Below are 19,083 nucleotides of genomic sequence, written 5' to 3'. Positions count from 1 at the left end.
ATTAGACTGTGGCCATGCTGGGGCACCACTTTGAAGGATTTTTTTGTTGAATGAATCAACCCCAGGACCTTTTTCTTTTTAAGCCTGGTACTTATTCTATCGCTTGATTTTGCTGAACTGCTAAGTTATAAGGATGTAAACATACCAACACCAGATGTCAAGCGGTGGTGGGGGACAAACAGACACAAAGACATTCTCATACACACACACACACATATATATGATAGAATTCTTTTAGTTTCTGTCTACAAAATCCACTCACAAAGCTTTGGTTGGCCCAAGGCTATAGTAGAAAGAACTTGCCCAAGGTGCCACTCAGTAGTTGGGAAGTAAGTCTCTTACATCACAGCTGTTCCTGGTGATGAAATAAAGGAAAAAGTGTAATATTTATCTGAACTGAATGTAACCGCCAACATCTGCTACTGCTGCTGCTACTATTACTACATCTACTACTATACTACTAGCACCTTCACTACTACAAGTACTACCACCATCACCACACCCACCATCACGTTGCCACCATTCCTCCTCCTCCTCCTCCTCCTCCTACCACCACCACCACGACCAGCAGTTCAACTATTGTTTTTTATTCCCTGGGTTGCATGAATATTTGATCTGTTCTAGTGTCTCCTTATTTTCATTACAATTGTTTATGAATCTTTTGTTTTTAAAACAAAAGAACAAATTTTTCTTCTTTATTAATTATTATTATTATTTATTTTGTTGTTTAACTTGTTTCAAGAATTAAGACTCTGATCAAGCTGGAGTTCAATCTTGAAGGGGTTTTATGTTGAACATATTAACCCTCAGGCCAACCAAAACCTTGTGAGTGGATTTGGTAGATGGATAGAAATTGGAAGAAGCCTGCCATATGTGTGTGTGTGTATATATATACACATGCACACATGCAGTCACACACACACACACATACTGTGTGTCTTTGTCTTGATTATTGTGTGATAGTTGTAAATGAGTGTCACTGTCATACAAGCAGTGTCATTAATTTCCAATATTCTGTGAGAACATAGGGAAATATTATATTCTGGACATGGGGAAATTTTATCTTGCCTGGAAACTAGTGAGGGTTGGTGACAGGAAGGGCATCTGGCTGTAGAAAATCTGCCTCAATAAACTGTCCAGCTCAAACTAGTATCGAAAAGTGGATGTTAAAATGCTGACGATGATGATGATGATGATGGTGATAATCTGCTACTCTTGATCAAAATCTTTTGAAACAAACTGCATTTGCATTTAGATTCCTTAACTTTTGAAACCGTTGTTTCTGTTCTAAAAGTTATTTAGACTTAGAGTTATAAGGATACCAAATTCTTTCGTGTAAAATAAGCCAAGTCTCTGTTGCATGATTATTTTTACTGAGAATTTTGATGTTGGAACCCCAACTGACTTGCTTTTGATTACTGATACTTCAAAGATGGAAGGGCATTGCCGATATCACATGAAGGATTTTCCAGAGCAGAGGAATGGGGGCAAAGAATGACGCCGCTACAGTTAGTCGAGGAATTATATGTGAAGTATTTTGCCAGAACACATGGAGAGAAAAGAAGTCCCTCAGAACTACTTGTCATGTTTGGTTTTGAATTCAAGAGAAGAAAAAAAAATTAGGTAATAGCATTTTAAAGTGATGCAAAGTTATGATGTTTATACCATTCCCAAGATAAGGTGAAATGAATAAAATGAAGAAGTTTTAAATTGTCTTTCAATATTTAGTTGCAAACTCATTTTCCAAATATCTTATTGCTATATTACATACCATACTAACCTGTTTCTTTATTACCCACAAGGGGCTAAACATAGAGGGGACAAACAAGGACAGACAAACGGATTAAGTCGATTATATCGACCCCAGTGCATAACTGGTACTTATTTAATTGACCCCGAAAGGATGAAAGGCAAAGTCGACCTCGGCGGAATTTGAACTCAGAACGTAGCGGCAGACGAAATACCTATTTCTTTACTACCATCAAGGGGCTAAACATAGAGGGGACAAACAAGGACAGACAAACGGATTAAGTCGATTATATCGACCCCAGTGCATAACTGGTACTTAATTAATCAACCCTGAAAGGATGAAAGGCAAAGTCGACCTCGGCGGAATTTGAACTCAGAACGTAACGGCAGACAAAATACTGCAAAGCATTTCGCCCGGTGTGCTAACGTTTCTGCCAGCTTGCCGCCTTTTACGATACTAACCTATTATAAGAATAATTGTAACAGCAGCAACATTAATTCTAACAAAAATGACAATGACGGTTATTATGGTCTGTGTTTACTTCCTTGTGTACAAGACCAGTTGTGCAAGGTTGGTTCTATAGAAAGCTAAATCTACTATTATAAAAGGGTGGGGAAACCTTTTTCTATGTTACCAGGCTATATGAAGTTAATTGCCATCTGATAAGGCAGTATTTTTTTTCTAAAAAGATAATTATACTGCAAAACCTGTTATTTCATACTCTTTTATTCTGTTCAGTTATTGAACCATGGCCATGCTGGGGCACTTCCTTGAAATATTTAGTTGAATAAATTGGTCCCAGTTCTTGTTTTAAGTCTGGTACTTATCCTATCAGTCCCTTTTGCTGAACCACTAAGTTTACACACACACACACACACACACACACACACACACACACACACACACACACACACACACACACAGACAGATAGACAGACATACACACACACACACACATACACACACACACACACACACACACACACACATACACGCCTTCTTCCATTTTCTGTCAACCAAATCTTCTCATAAGACTTGGGTCAGTCTGGGGCTTTTGTAGGAGACACTTGTGCAAGATGCTACATAGTGGGACAGAACCCAAAACCTCATGGTTGGGAATCAATCTTCTTAATCTTGCCTGCTTTCAATAATTATTTCTGTGTTAGGCACAAGACCTCAACTTTTTCAAAGGGTGGGGGATATAATCAACCATATTAACCCAGGGAATTGATTGCAGTTTTTTTTAAGTGACCCCTGACAGATGAAACGCAAAATTGATTTCTGTTGAATTTGAACTCAGAACACAAAGGAATGCTGCTAAATACTACAAAGCATTCTGCTAGCTGTTCTACTAATTCTGCCAATTCAACAACCCTTTATTACTCACGATAACAATAACAAGAATTGATTTATGCTAATGGCAATGCGATAATATAAGCTGTATTACTGATGATTGTAATTTTGTAAAACCTTTAACAAATAGCTACTGGAAAATGGAGCCTCAAACATATCTGCCTGATGTTTGCTTAATCTATTTTTCATCTATATTCAGAAATAATTAACACTAATGTACTACCTGGATTAGAAGAAAAATCTATTTGTTTAAAGTTGAATCATAATGGTTTGTTGTATCCACTCCCTCTTACTAATACTAGCAAGTGTTATGGTAGCGGATGACTAAAGTTAGTTCTTGTTAACAGCTGATGGAAATATGTGCTTTCTGACTAGTTTCCCACTGTTTACTTAGGTGGGTGTAGGCATAGCTGCTTGGCATAGTAGCTTGTTTCACTATTACATTGTTTTAGGTTTGATCCAAATGTGTGACATTTTGGACAAGTGTCTTGCTGTTATAACTTCAGCCAGACCCAAAGCTTTTCAAGTGAAATTTGGGCAGCAGAAATTGTGTGGAAACCCTTCAGAAGAAATGTTCCTGTTCTTGTGTTGGGGTGGATACACTTAATCTCTTGTAAGGCGGCGAGCTGGCAGAAACGTTAGGGCGCCGGGCAAAATGCTTAGCAGTATTTCGTCTGCCGTTACGTTCTGAGTTCAAATTCCGCCGAAGACGACTTTGCCTTTCATCCTTTTGGGGTCGATAAATTAAGTATCAGTTATGCACTGGGATCGATGTATTCGATTTAATCCCTTTGTCTGTCCTTGTTTGTCCCCTCTGTGTTTAGCCCCTGGTGGGCAATAAAGAAATAAGACTTAATCTCTTGTATGATTTAGCACAACTGCTTGTTTGAAGCTTTTCAGCCACATCTCCAGTCAGACTCAGGTGTACCAGGCATGTACTGAGATCAATGTAATCAATAAAACACCTCCTTTCAAAATTGCCGGCATTGTGCCTAAATCATAGCAATTATTTAAAAATTATGCATAAATACTTCTATTCACTTAATTCATGACTTTTTGTTAAGAAAAATAAGAAAATTTAAACTAAATTTTATTATTTTGTATGATTTAGTATTATCATTAGTATTATCATCTTCATCATCATTTAATGTCTGTCTTCCATGCTGACATGGGTTGAACTGTTCAACAAAGCAGAACACTCTATTGAACCTCAGTGACTACTTTGGTTGGTGTCATCGGCTGGATGCCTTTCCTGTTGCCAACCCCTCTACAGAGAGTACTGGGCACTTTGTAGCTCAGAAGACTAAAAATACACCTTGACTGAGAGGGACCAGAGTAGAGAGAGAAACAATTTTATGCTAGATGTTGAGATTCTAAAGTATGACAGAGGGACAGGAACAGATGCCTTGCTGTAGAGGAGATATATGGTTACCCTACATCATATAAGGGTGAGAATAACTGGTGTGGAATTGAGAAGAGCAACATGCCACCTGGTCCAGAAATTGAACTCACAATCTAGTGATTGTGAACGCAACAGCCTGACCACTAGGCCATGTGCCTTCCACACACACACACACATTCACTCTTCTTTCAGTTTCTATCTATGAAATCCACTCACAAGGTTTTGGTCTGCTTGGGGCCTTAGTAGAAGACACTTGCCAAGGTACCATACAGTGGGACTAAATCCCAAACCCTATGGTTGGGAAGCAAACCGTTTTTCTACACCTCCACGCTTATAACTGAAATAAAAAAAAGAAACATCATAAACTTATCGTAAATATAATATCATTTGCAGTTAATTGTTAGTTGTTATGATACATTCTCATGACATTTCACATATGTTAACATTTCGAGTGTCACAGCTCACTTTTAGTCTGTAAGACCAACAACTTAGACAACTTACTCACCGTTACTGCGAACACCAAACCAATTTCGGGTGGGTGTTGCTGGTTTATTACTTTAGTATATTTGGTAAGATTATTTTCAATCTCCTAAACTGCTTGTTCTAAATTTATTTCACATTTCTTACATTATTTATAAATATAGTCTACTGATATTTAAACGTATACTTTGCATTTTTTTCTCTTTTTTTCATAAAATAGTAATATGGCATTAGTTTAGATAGTTTTTAGCTGGCATTGTCTCAGAAATGGCTGGAATTGGCACTCACTTCAATAGCACTTACTCAGGTGTTTCCTTTATATATTTCTTTATTACCCACAAGGGGCTAAACACAGAGGGGACAAACAAGGACACACAAAGGGATTAAGTCGATTAGATCGACCCCAGTGCGTAACTGGTACTTTATTTATCGACCCCGAAAGGATGAAAGGCAAAGTCGACCTCGGCGGAATTTGAACTTGGAATGTAACGGCAGACGAAATACCTATTTCTTTATTACCCACAAGGGGCTAAACACAGAGGCAACAAACAAGGACAGACATAGGTATTAAGTCGATTACATCGACCCCCAGTTCGTAACTGGTACTTAATTTATCGACCCCGAAAGGATGAAAGGCAAAGTCGACCTCGGCGGAATTTGAACTCGGAACGTAGCGGCAGACGAAATACCGCTAAGCATTTCGTCCGGCGTGCTAACGTTTCTACCAGCTCGCCACCTTTGCAGGTGTTTACCTTATAATGTTCAGTACACCCTATTTTAGTATCTATGGTGTGCCTTTAGTTTTCTGCCAAAGTAACCAGAAGACTAACTTTTTCTTTTTTTTAGTGTCCTTAACCTTTCATGGTCATATTTACATTCAGGTCAGGTATGGCGTGGAGCATACACTGTAGCAGCACATCACAGCATCCACCATTTGTTGGTGATGCCTTATTCCTGGTGGATGACACCTTTGCACCACTCAGGTGGCAACCCTCCAACCCATGAGTCTGTTTGGGTAGTCACTGTTGGTGGGAGTTTTGCAAGGCTGAAATGCAAATCCTACCGAAATCTCTTTTAATCACCATTTATGACACAGAGGAAATGTAGGGTCTATTCTTTGCCATGTTGGCCCCCATGCAGGATATATTTTTACTGAAATACCCTATTTTTATTTTGTTTTGGGATTTGGTTTGCAAGATTCTTTATATGAGTTCGTGTGTTGAAGCATATTCTGGTGTGTCTGGGGAGAGTCATTTTCTTTTTGCGCCTTATTATTTAACACACTCACCAGTAAAATTTTAGGACAATAAAAATAAGAAATAAGTGGAAATTTTACCAGTGAGTGTGTTAATAAGGCAAAAAAGAAAATGACTCTCCCTAGACACAACTCAATTTTTAATTAAGCTGAAAATAATCAAGAATTTTATACTCAGAAATTTAGTTGAATCAGATTGGGTGATTCATCATAAGAATGACTCGTTAATGCAACTCACATTGTTTTCAGAACAGTGACTTTGTTATTTTAAAGATACCGTTTGTGGAATACCAAAAGTTGGCATTTTTGTGTGATAGAATCAGAGATGCTATCAGGCAGGTTGATACCAGGAGGGTTAAAGGTGGGGTGGTGAGCTGTACAATAATGTTTGGATGTTTTGTGTGATACCAGTTTCAGTAATTTTACATCAGTAATATTTTGGTTATCTTCATGTTTATTACATACAGATTTGCATCTATAATTTTCCAACCATTTCATATACCGTCATCATTTGCAGTATTTCAGATCTTCACCATTTTGAGTACTTAACCGTTTTACTGCAGGAATTAGGTATATCCACTCGAAATTTCATTTCCCTTGACTATAGAAAGCAGTTAAGGGCATACCAGTCTACCTTTGGTTGAGGTATATCATATTTGAAACTATTTTTTGTTGAAATATGTCAAGTTTATTGAGGCAACAAGACTCACAGGAAATGTTAATTCCATTTGTTGGTAGATATTTAATAGGGAGAGTTTACGAAAAAAACAAAGGATGAAGACAGGTGGTGTACAAAACAAACAGATGTATTAGTATAACGCTCAGGAATAGAAAAAGTCTTTTACATTTCGAGCCTACGCTCTTCTACAGAAAGGGACACAGAAAAAAACAAGGAGAGAAACAAATACCATTACTGGAATAACCACAAAATTTAATTTTATAGTTACAGGGTTAAAATTGCCACAGAAAATTTAGTCCTCTGATTAAGAAGATTGTCTTGTTTAATTAGAAAATTATATTTATTTAATTAATGCAGGTGTCTTAATTATTTAATATCATCTTTAAAATCTCAAAAGGTTGTCTGCAAGACTTCATCTTTCTCCATTCTTTGTGAAAAGACATGACCCTAAAATGTTAGACTCTTCACTCCTCACAGTAATCAAACTTATTGGACATTCTAAACTCTCCAAGATCTAATTCAATATCATACACAAGAAAAGCAGTGGGTTGGCAGAACTGTTAGCACACCAGGCAAAATGCTTAGTGGCATTTCATCTGTGTTTATGTTCTGAGTTCAAATTCCGAGTTCAGATTTCAAGTACCAGTTAAGCATTGGGGTTGATGTAATCAACTTATCCCATCTCCTGTAATTACTGGCCTTGTACCAAAATTTGGGCTCAATATTAGACACAAGAAGAGCTATATCAATGGCACGTGAAAAAAACTGGAGTTTGAGATAACTGGTCATGGTTTTCACATTGTCAAAGGTTGTATAGTGAAATTTTGTGAGTTTGTAAAAGTTCATATGCCACAAATAAGAAGAATCTGACCTTTAAGAACTGACTGTGAGAGACAAAAAAAAATTGGAGTGATGAAAGAATATAATATGGCAGTTTATATGTAATTTTCTTGAATCCTTTTATCTTCCTTCCTTACATTAACAGACATCATTGGTATGAGTTTTTGTTTTTTAAACTAGATTATAATACTGTATGTATCTCAGTTTTAGAATAGATGTACTATATCTCAGCATGTTGTAAAAGATGACTAAAAGGATGATGACAGGATGGGTTTGTGGATGTAAAATATGGCCTCTGAAAACTTGTCCAACTCATGCCAGCATAAAAAAGCATACATAAAACAATGATGATATATATTTTAGAGTTGTTTTATTTCAGTTTTTTTTTGAGCTTGTTATATTCATCTCTATATATATAAACGGCAAAATGTCTGTCTGTGTGTGTGTCCTTTATACAAATCCACAATTTTTCAGTTAGAGGTCTCGCACTTTCTATGGTCATTCAAAACCGTCCAAGGGTGGCCGTGCACATCTTTACATTTCCCCAGTCACTCTGCAAAGCCATTAAAAAATCAATAGAAGTGACTTTTTTGTGAATTTTCTGTCCAAAACCCAATCAAAATACCCGAAACTTGATACGCCAATTGAATGCCAGCTAGCTGTATGTGATTGGTCAGAGATTTGGACAGTACTCGTGTGTATGTGCGCATGCACGCAGCTGTATATGCATGCACTAGCACTATGACCCGGCGTTGCTGGGTCATAGTGCTAGTATATTTATATACATGAAATGTATAGAAGGATGTAACTTCATTTCTTTTATACATGAAGTGTATTATTATTAATCCTTAATAGGTGGTGAGCTGGCAGAATTGTAAGCACTCTGGGCAAAATGCATAGTGGCATTTTGTTGGTCTTTATGTTCTGAGTTCAAATTCTGCCACGGTCAATTTCCCTTTCATACTTTCAGGGTTGATAAAATAAGTACCACTTGAATACTAGGGTTGATGTAATAGATTTACTCCTTCCCTAAAAAAACTGCTGGCCTTGTGTCAAAATTTGAAACCGTTATAAATCCTTAATGGACAAGAGTGAACTAGATTAGACTGTACTTGAAAGATCATTAGTTTAAATATTAAAAATTATTTCTAAACACGTCGGCATCACTTTGCTTAAGTCTACCATGGTCGTATATATGTATATATATATATATATATATGTATGTGTGTGTGTTTGTGTGTCTGTGTTTGTTCCCCTAGCATTGCTTGACAACCGATGCTGGTGTGTTTACGTCCCCGTCACTTAGCGGTTCGGCAAAAAGAGACCGATAGAATAAGTACTGGGCTTACAAAAAGAATGAGTCCCGGGGTCGAGTTGCTCGACTAAAAGGCGGTGCTCCAGCATGGCTGCAGTCAAAATGACTGAAACAAGTAAAAGAATAAAAGAAGAATAGGATTTGATGTTTCCTCCACTATTTTTTCTGTTTTTCTCTATATTACCATCCTCCAGATTTAACCCTTTTGTTACTGTATTTATTTTGAGATGCTCTGAGTTTCTTTCAATTATTTTAACTATAACAAATAATTTAGTAAATTAACTTCGTTATCATTAAGCTAGTGTTAGGAACATAAATTTTAACTAAGATTTGGTGGAAGATTTGAATTCAAAACTTATGAAAGTAAGACATTTATACTAAAGAGCCGGAGCCAGTTTCAGCTGGGTTGGTAACGAAAGGGTTATACCATTTTTTATCCCTGACTAGCAGTATCGCCCGGCATTGCTCGGGTTTGTAAGGGAAATAACTATATAAGCATTTTTAGAGATGTAAAGTATAATAGCCATCTCAATATGGCTAACCACAAAGGGGGGGGGGTGTTACTGTAGCTTTTTACGTTCTGAGATTTAATAATAAATTTTTAGAGAGTTACTTCCCTTATATATGCCAAAAATGCATTAAAAATGGGGAAAATTGATGGTAAATTGTTTTTTAAATCGTAGACTCATCGTAGACGCGCGCTAATACTCAGAAGGGCTCGATATGAATCACAACTATAAGATACCCGGTTTTGGTTAAACTGCACCACAAAATGTGGGAGTAGTTAGGAATCTAAATCGTAAGAGACAGACACTCACACAACCTCTCTTTTATATATAAAGATTAACCCATTGCACTTGTCATGGCATTCACAATATTTACACTATACTTTGAGTGCAGCATGTCAAGTTGATTGAACTACTGTCCACTCTAATTAATTTCACTAATTTAGGAAAGAATATTTTCTAGTTTCTTAATTATTCACATTTACCGTGAGTCATTGTTTTTGTAACCTGCTTAATCCAGTTAAATCTCACTGGAAATTAAATCAACTTATTAAAAGATTAAAACCTTTCATTTTCTTTTTTCTTCTTTTTCTCCCCATGACAGGCTACTGTTGTTCCAGCCCCCGATTTCAATGCTGAAACTGCTGCCGAAGGACTCCGAAAAGCCATGAAAGGCTTTGGTAAGTCATTTGCATTTTAAAATTTTAGTGACTGCTACCATAGAAGTCTCACCAGGTTGATGAGGAAGGTGGCTAGAAGCCCAACAGGGAAAAAAAAACAAAAAAAAAACAAGACTTGTTAAAAAGGACAGATGGACTTAGTCTACAGTCAACAACCATCTAGCACTAGTATGCTCGGACATAGAAATGTTCAAGATTATGCATGAGGGCATAATAAACTCTATCTGGGAGCTGTGAACTCTTTGTTCTTGTCATTCATGTTTTATTTGAATTTAGTTTGCATCTGTACTAGAATCTGATGGCTGTTAGTGCTACCAACCTATTTCTTTATTGCCCACAAGGGGCTAAACACAGAGGGGACAAACAAGGACAGACAAAAGGATTAAGTCGATTACATCGACCCCAGTGCATAACTGGTACTTAATTTATCGACCCCGAAAGGATGAAAGGCAAAGTCGACCTTGGCGGAATTTGAACCTAGAATGTAACGGCAGATGAAATACGGCTATGCATTTCACCCGGTGTGCTAATGTTTCTGACAACTCGCCACCTTAGTGACACCTACCTGTGTTTGCAGGTGTCCTATGACAATTTGGAGTAAAGCTGATCATTGTGTTACCTTCTGTAGTTTAGGTGGTTCCTTTTAGCTTCATAAAAATCGTAGTGATTAGAATATTTGACCTGACAGGATTATGGTTTCTGTTGTGAAATCACTCAAGAAAAACTCCTATAAACCTTAGAACAGATCTGCTACACCTGCAGGATGCAAACTAAAACATTTAATAGTTATGATTACTATTGAAGTGAAAGTCAGGGTTTGGAATTCCATGGAAGTGGAGTGACTGAATATTATTTATCTGAGATGCTGCGAATATTAACTGCTCCAAGGTATTCTATCAATTACCTTTGTACCATAGTGTTAACATCAGCAAACTCTGATCATTTCTGATAAGATAGACTTCTGATAAAGTTATCTTACATTAGCATTCATGAAAAACTAAGCAACAAGATTGAAAACTTCCTTAAATATCATTTGCATAATTTGCATCTCTGTCCTCTCCCGGTAGATACTTGTATCTCTCTTACATCACTCTGTACTCTTCTGTTAGTTTTCTTTTTTTTCTAACATATATCTTGCTCATGAAACCTCAAAACCTTTTGCTAGTCTGTGCAGTTTTCCCAAAGGATCTTGAAACAGTATTTTGTCATTCAACAGTGCCAAATGCCAATAAACAAAATGACAACCTTCTACTTTCTTTATTCATACATTATAATATTGTTTCATCTTGCTAGACTTAACAGTCAAGCATACACTCATGGATGGAAAGTGAACTTTTTAACCATGCAGCTAATTTTGGGATCTCCTCTTCCTCTGCTCACAAAATAAGGAAATGCATGCAAAATGTCAACAGATATAGGCACAGGAGTGGCTGTGTGGTAAGTAGCTTGCTTACCAACCACATAGTTCTGGGTTCAGTCCCACTTCGTGGCACCTTGGACAAGTGTCTTCTACTATAGCCTTGTGAGTGGATTTGGTAGACGGAAACTCAAAAGAAGCTCATTGTATATATGTATGTATATGTATATATATATATATATATATATATGTGTGTGTGTGTGTGTGTGTGTGTGTGTATGTTTGTCCCCCTAGCATTGCTTGACAACCGATGCTGGTGTGTTTACGTCCCTGTAACTTAGCGGTTCGGCAAAAGAGACCGATAGAATAAGTACTAGGCTTACAAAGAATAAGTCCTGGGGTTGATTTGCTCAACTAAAGGTGGTGCTCCAGTCAAAATGACTGAAACAAGTAAAAGAGTAAAAAGAGTAGTATACAAGAACTCATTTCAACAGATTACAGCATCTGAAATAGAAGTGCCACTTGTGACTAGTGATTACAGAATCCCTTCCTAAAATAGAGTCACACACCTTCACTGATGACTACAGAATCTGTCCTCTGAGCATCAGGAGATAGAATTGCAGCTTGTGCCTGTTGACTACTGTATCAACCCCACTCTGAGCACCTAAAACAGACACGAGCAGCTGCACCCAATAACTACAGGACCCCACGCTTGGGTTCTAAAATAGACTCACCCACCTGCAGTTGGTGACTTGTCTGTTTACATTCAGAGACTTTCTTGCTGGCAGTTTTGCTAAAACTGCAACTGCAAAAAATGCAGTATCCCTCGATTTTCAACTGAGATGTCTACTTTACATTTAAATGTAAAGTAGACATCTCAGTTGATAATCTAGGGATACACATTTAAAAAGTAGGGAAATGATTTTACTCACACACACACATTTATATAAACATGCATAGATATATATAAATATATAATCCGAATCGTGGCCGATGCCAGCGCCGCCTCGACTGGCTTCCATGCCGGTGGCACGTAAAATGCACCAATCCGACCGTGGCCGTTGCCAACCTCGCCTGGCACCTGTGCAGGTGGCACGTAAAAAGCACCCACTACACTCACGGAGTGGTTGGCATTAGGAAGGGCATCCAGCTGTAGAAACATTGCCAGATAAGACTGGAGCCTGGTGCAGCCTTCTGGCTTCCCAGATCCCCGGTCGAACCGTCCAACCCATGCTAGCATGGAGAACGGACGTTAAACGTTGATGATGATGATAGTAGAGATGTCATATTTTATAATTAATAAATAAGTTTTGTTAATTACCTCACCATTTTCTTCTTATTCTTTATATTTATATATATATATATATATATATATATATATATATATATATGTATATATATATGTATATATATATATATATATATATATGTATATATATATGTATATATATATATATATATATATATATATATATATATGTATATATATATGTATATATATATATATATATATATATATATATATATATATATATATATATATATATATATATATATATATATATATCATCATCATCAACGTCTGCTTTCCATGCTAGCATGGGTTGGATGATTTTGACTGAGGGCTGGCGAACCAGATGGCTGCACCAGGCTCCAGTCTTGATCTGGCAGAGTTTCTACTGCTGAATGCCCTTCCTGACACTAACCACTCCGAGAGTGTAGTGGGTGCTTTTTACATGCCACTGGCACAGGGGCCAGTCAGGTGGTACTGGCAATGACCTCGCTCGAATCTTTTTACAAATGCCACCAGCACAGGTGCCAAGTATTTAAATGCATCAAATGAAATTACTGTTTCTAGATATCTTTCAAAAAAAAAAAGAAAAGAAAAATGTTTTACTTCTGAGGTGTGAGTGTGTGTATGTTTTCTTAACAGAAGTTAATATATATATATATATATATATATATATATATATATATATCATCATCATCATCATCATATAAAATTATGTTGCAGAGAATTAGTAATAATGGTACATGTGACAAATGTGACAAATGAAATAACCTAGTCACTATAAGTAAAGAAGTACGTGAAGTACCAGTTGTGTCTTTAATGGTTTTACTAAGTATACTGTATACTGAAGTGGGCGTTATAATGATGCAACAATTTAAGGATGATAATAATGGTGATGAGGATAAACCAATTCATGTGAAGTTAATAGAAATTCAAAGAGGAATTAATAAACTCACAAAGTTTTGTTGTGTGAATTCTACAATAAAAAAAAACAAAAAATTGTGAAATTATGGAAAATTTGTTAGCCAGTTTTCTTGAGTTGCAAAAACAGCAACAACAACAGCTGAAAAAACAACAACAGCTGAAGCAATAACAACTGAAAGAACAACAGCAGCAGATACAACTGTAAGAGCAACAACAGATGCTACAATTACTGAAGACATCAGGAAAGTCAGAAAAAGTGTTCTTGCCAGACTATGTTGCTAACTCCATAACAGAGTTCAAATGTGAGCCTGACAAAGGAGTTACCTTTTAAGCATACTACAGAAGATATGAGCAAACCCTTGAGAAATAATATAAAGATTGGGATGATGAGATAAAAATGCACTTAATCTAGAGCAAACTGGCTGCAGAACATGAACGATACAGTAATTATGTACGTCCAAGAAAGCCGTCAGGCATAAACTTTAATGACAATAAGTATATTGTGTAAAATTTTCAATGAAAAAGCTCATTATTCAACACACCTTGGAAGTGTCTGAATACAGAGAAAAATAATGATGAGGATTACACCACATATGTTGGTAGAATAAATAGGGAATGCGAGAAGTTTAAGCTGGATGAGTTAATGCCAGATATGTTCAAATGCCTGATTTTACACAGAGACTTACTACAGAAAAAGAATTCACGCTCAGCGGGAGCAAAACCAGGATGTAACCCGACAGCAAGTGTCAGAAGAATGTGAAAGGATAGTTAAATCAAGACACGATACGGAGGAGATTGAATGTAAAAGTTATTTCCAAGTAAAGCAAGTGCAAAATAATTAGAATAGAAATAAAAGGTTTTCTAAAGAACACGAAAAAAACCAGGAACTAAACTCATGTTTTGCATGTGGAGATAATATACACCTGAGGAAAAATTGTCCAATTAAAATTAAATGTTAAATGATGATGATGATACACACACACACACACACACACACACACACACGTGCTTATGTGTTTGTTTTGCAACATTCCTGATGTGAAATTGTGTGTTGAAACATATTATTGTATTTGGGGATGGTCATTTTTTTTGGTCATTATTGTTATATGGAAAACAGAAAGTCATTGATGAGGTCACAGAAAGTGTGACTAAACTAATAATAATAAAAATAAAGCTAAAGTGAAGAGCAAATAAATAGGGCATGTGTTTATTGACAAAAAACAATGACCATCCCACAAATATAGCAAAAGATGTGTGTGTGTGTATGTTTATATGATGTGGAGGTTAGTTTATAAAACCTGTTGTTAGTAACTAAAAGTCTGCTTTATAAGTCATGAAGCATGGTAATTATTATTTTTTATGGAAGTTGTGATACCCCTGTAGACAAAAAACATTTTATGGGTTTGTAAGTAGATGATTACATGCAATAACAATAATGTCAACAATTTAGCTAACACTGGTAATAATTATGTAGATAGGAAAACTGGTCTCTCTCTCTCTCTCTCTGTCTCTCTCTCTCTCTCTATCTATCTATCTGTGTGTGTATATATATATATATATATATATATATATATATATATAGAGAGAGAGAGAGAGAGAGAGAGAGAGAGAGAGAGAGAGAGAGAGAGAGAGAGAGAGTAGATATAAGGTCAAGAAACTATTATAGAACACCCTAAAAACTGAGAAAATGATATGAATAAAACGTATGGCAAATAAACCATATGTGTGACAGGGCAAACCCAGTCAATTATTCAATGAAGATAGACAAATGAATAAAAGATATGGGTCCATAATTAGCCAAACTCAACAAGGGAAAATAGTAGAGATGGGGGACAAATAGCAGCGGCTAAGTACAATTAGAGATCATACTTGATGGTTCATGGAACGACTCCTCCAATTGGTGGTTGATAACATTGGGTGTCTAACAAAGAAAAGATACGCAATATCAGAACAGAAACTCTAATTAACAATTTAGTATTATTAAATGAGTTCAGCACCAGCTGTTGAGATAATAATGTTGCTTAGCAAAAAAAGAAACCTTGCTGATAAAACTGCTATTTAAAAATATAAACGATTCAGTCAGAACATTTTTTATCATGATAGCTGATATTAAGACAAGTGGGTTTCATTTGGAAAATGTTGTGCACTGCTAATGATGCAGAATTATTAACAATGAAGATTTGGTACTCAGCTTCATTAATTACTTATATTTTATAACTAGCAGTATGCCCAGTGTTGCTCGGGTTTGTTTCGACCCTTTAGAATTGGAATTTTTGAAAAGTAAAAATTTTGCATTATGTTGCTTGTTATTCTCTTTAAGTGAACATTTTTCTGGTTGAAATACACCGAAAAATGGTGACACAGCAATCAAAAAATCGTAAAAAAATAGGGATTTTCATAGAAAAAAAAAAGCACCTTTTTGATGTATATAATTTTTGGTGTTAACATGGTCCGATTTGAATTTTTTCTTCTACGGAAGGAAGAGCAAGTCTTCTTCTATCATACTCTCAATTTTGGTCAACTTGCGCCACAGGGTCTTGGAGGAGATAGTGTTAGTTGAAGGCTGCCAAACCTGCCACACACAAACAACTTCAGCTTTATATATATAGATTTCTATTCTATATGCTCTGTATATGACATGCATTCGAAAAGTGTCTGACTTTATTTTTTCCTGCCAAAACTAATGCCATTTGTGCAAAATCCTTTGGGTGGGAGGCGATGCCAGCCTTCCTGTGCATGTGTGAAAATTTTCATGCTGGTAGGCTTTGTCAATTCCTGGCTCTTACGCTTAGAATACAGATGTGTAGTGTGCACTTGTCGGGTTTTCCTTTTCATGTAAAATGACTAAACACATCAAATAGAGACCATAAACCTATATCTCATCACTAGTGATGATGGTCTTCATGAAGTGTGGGTTGTGGTTTGCACAGCCTAGCATGTCCTAAGCAATTTCCACGTGGAGTTATTTCTGCTCTGCCAGCACTTGGGGACAAATTTCACTGACCCTCTCTGCATGTACAAATCCTCCCTTGAAATGGAATGCACTAATCCTGTGCTTATTCCCATTTCATGAGCAATTTCTTGGATTGTTACTCAATGGTCTTCCCTGACTATTTGCCACACCTTCTCAATTGGCTCATTGTTCCAGCTTGTGTATGGCCTGCCTGAGTGTGCCTCACTCCCTACTGTGTGCCTCACTCCTTTACCTGAGTTTAGTCCATGGCATCATTGCCAAAGACCTGCTGAATCAATCTTCTGGATGGTTTGAGCTTGAGCCTACCAGGCTTTTGGAAAAACTTAATGCAAGATCTCAGCTCGATGCATTCAGTGAAAATGAAAATCCAACAATTGTGCACTAAATGTTTGTACTCTAGACTTAACAGCTGGGAACTGATGTAGCCTCCTAGCATGAAAATGTTCATGCATGTGCAGGAAGGGTGGTGTTACCTCCCATCCAAACGATTTTGCCCATACAGCATTAGCTTTAGAGGGAAAATCTAAGGTGGATGCTTTTTGAATTCACCTCTTATATGCCAATATTTTATCTAAATGAATGTATTTGGCATTTCAACTTTTAATAAAGTGACAATAAATTTAATATAGAAATAAATAAATGCGCCGTTTTTAAAGCCTAGCCAGGCTCATGGGCCCGGTTTCTTGGTTTCCATGGCATATGTGTTCCCCAGCTGGAAGGGATGCCAGTCCATCGCAGTGTTATTCATTTTTTCCAGCTGTGTGGACTGGAGCAAGGTGAAATGAAATGTTTTACTCAAGAACACAACGCGTTGCCCGGTCCAGGAATCGAAACCACAATCTTACGATCATGTTGCTGACACCCTAACCACTAAGCCACGCACCTCCACAAATTCCATATATATAGGATTATTTAAAAGTCCCTTTAGTATACACATGTATTCGGGCACATGATTGCAATGTTGTGGGTTCAGTTCCTGAACTGGGTAGAATGATGTCTCTTTGAGCAAGGTTCTCCTGCTCTACCAAAATTAATACCAGCCAAGTGCTGATGTAGTAGTCTCCCCATTGCCCACCCCAGCTGCTGCCTACATGCATGCTTAATGACTAGGAATATTAGTAGATGAGAGAATAAAAAGAAAAAAACAAAAGAAATGATTATTACAATTTTTTTTTTCTGATGAGAGAAAAGGTAGATTCAATAAAATGCAAGAGATGAAAAATCAACATAGAAATGTTCGTACCATACAATGAAAATAGTGTCTACCTACTTTCAAGAGTGTCTACCTACAATCATATTACAAGGTGCAAACAAATTTTTTTTTTTTTTTGTTGTGGAAAGGGTTGTTTGTTATTTCAATATGTTAATGTATTCACACTAAAACAAATTATTAGTACATGCAAGGAAAGGAAAAAAATAAAAATAAAAATTCAAAAGTCTCTAAGTCTGATCATAATGTGAATCACAGGTAATAGTTTTTAACCTGGAAAATAATCTGGCACAAAGCCAAGTTCATTCAACAACAAAGGAAGTTCGGTATCAATGATAGTGTCTCCTTAGTGTTTTATCAACAAGTGGTTCATCTTAGCTTGTATTTATTTATCAACTTCTTGACTGGTACATTGCTTTATCAGCCCTTGAAGGATGAAAGGCAAATGTGTCTTCTGTGGTATTTGAACTCAAAGCATGAAGAACTGATGTAACTTAATACAGCAAAGCATTTCGTCTGATGCTTTAATGTTCTCTGCAAATCCACCACCCTTACAACAACAACAACGAGGACTATGATCATTATCATCATCATCATTGTTTAATGTCCGCTTTCCATGCTGGCATGGGTTGGACGATTTTGACTGAGGGTTGGTGAACCAGATGGCTGCACCAGGCTCCAATCTTGATCTGGCAGAGATTCTACAGATGGATGCCTTTCTTAACACCAACCACTCCAAGAGTGTAGCGGGTGCTTTTTACGTGCCACCAGCACGGGGACCAATCGGGCAGTACTGGCAATGACCTCGATGATGATAATGATGATGATTTGATATATCTAGTTTCAACATGGATTAAAAGAAATTCTTGTATTAGCCTGGTTATTTTATTTTTATTTTATTTTATTTTATCTAGTTTCAGCTCACGAGCTGTGGCCATGCTGGGGCACTGCCATTAATCTTTCCTGGTTCTTTAATCTTTCCTTATACTAAATATTTAATCGTGGAGTTAGTTCTTCTTAATCACAGCTACAACATTATTAACAATTTTTGAGATAATTAAATACAA

At 36.6% G+C, this 19,083-nt stretch overlaps 1 protein-coding gene across 1 annotated transcript in view; it reads left to right on the top strand.

Annotated features, from left to right (window-relative positions):
- LOC115216412 (annexin A7) overlaps positions 1-19,083 on the top strand; it is a 69,950-nt gene that overhangs the window by 26,580 nt on the left and 24,287 nt on the right. The window contains exon 2 of the mRNA XM_029785726.2: positions 10,185-10,260. Within this exon, the coding sequence (XP_029641586.1) occupies positions 10,185-10,260 (76 nt within the window). The remainder of the gene's footprint in view (positions 1-10,184; positions 10,261-19,083) is intronic.

The sequence above is a fragment of the Octopus sinensis genome, linkage group LG10 (assembly GCF_006345805.1).
Source record: "Octopus sinensis linkage group LG10, ASM634580v1, whole genome shotgun sequence".
Classification (NCBI taxonomy): domain Eukaryota; kingdom Metazoa; phylum Mollusca; class Cephalopoda; order Octopoda; family Octopodidae; genus Octopus; species Octopus sinensis.
This window is presented reverse-complemented; position numbering and strand designations above follow the sequence as displayed.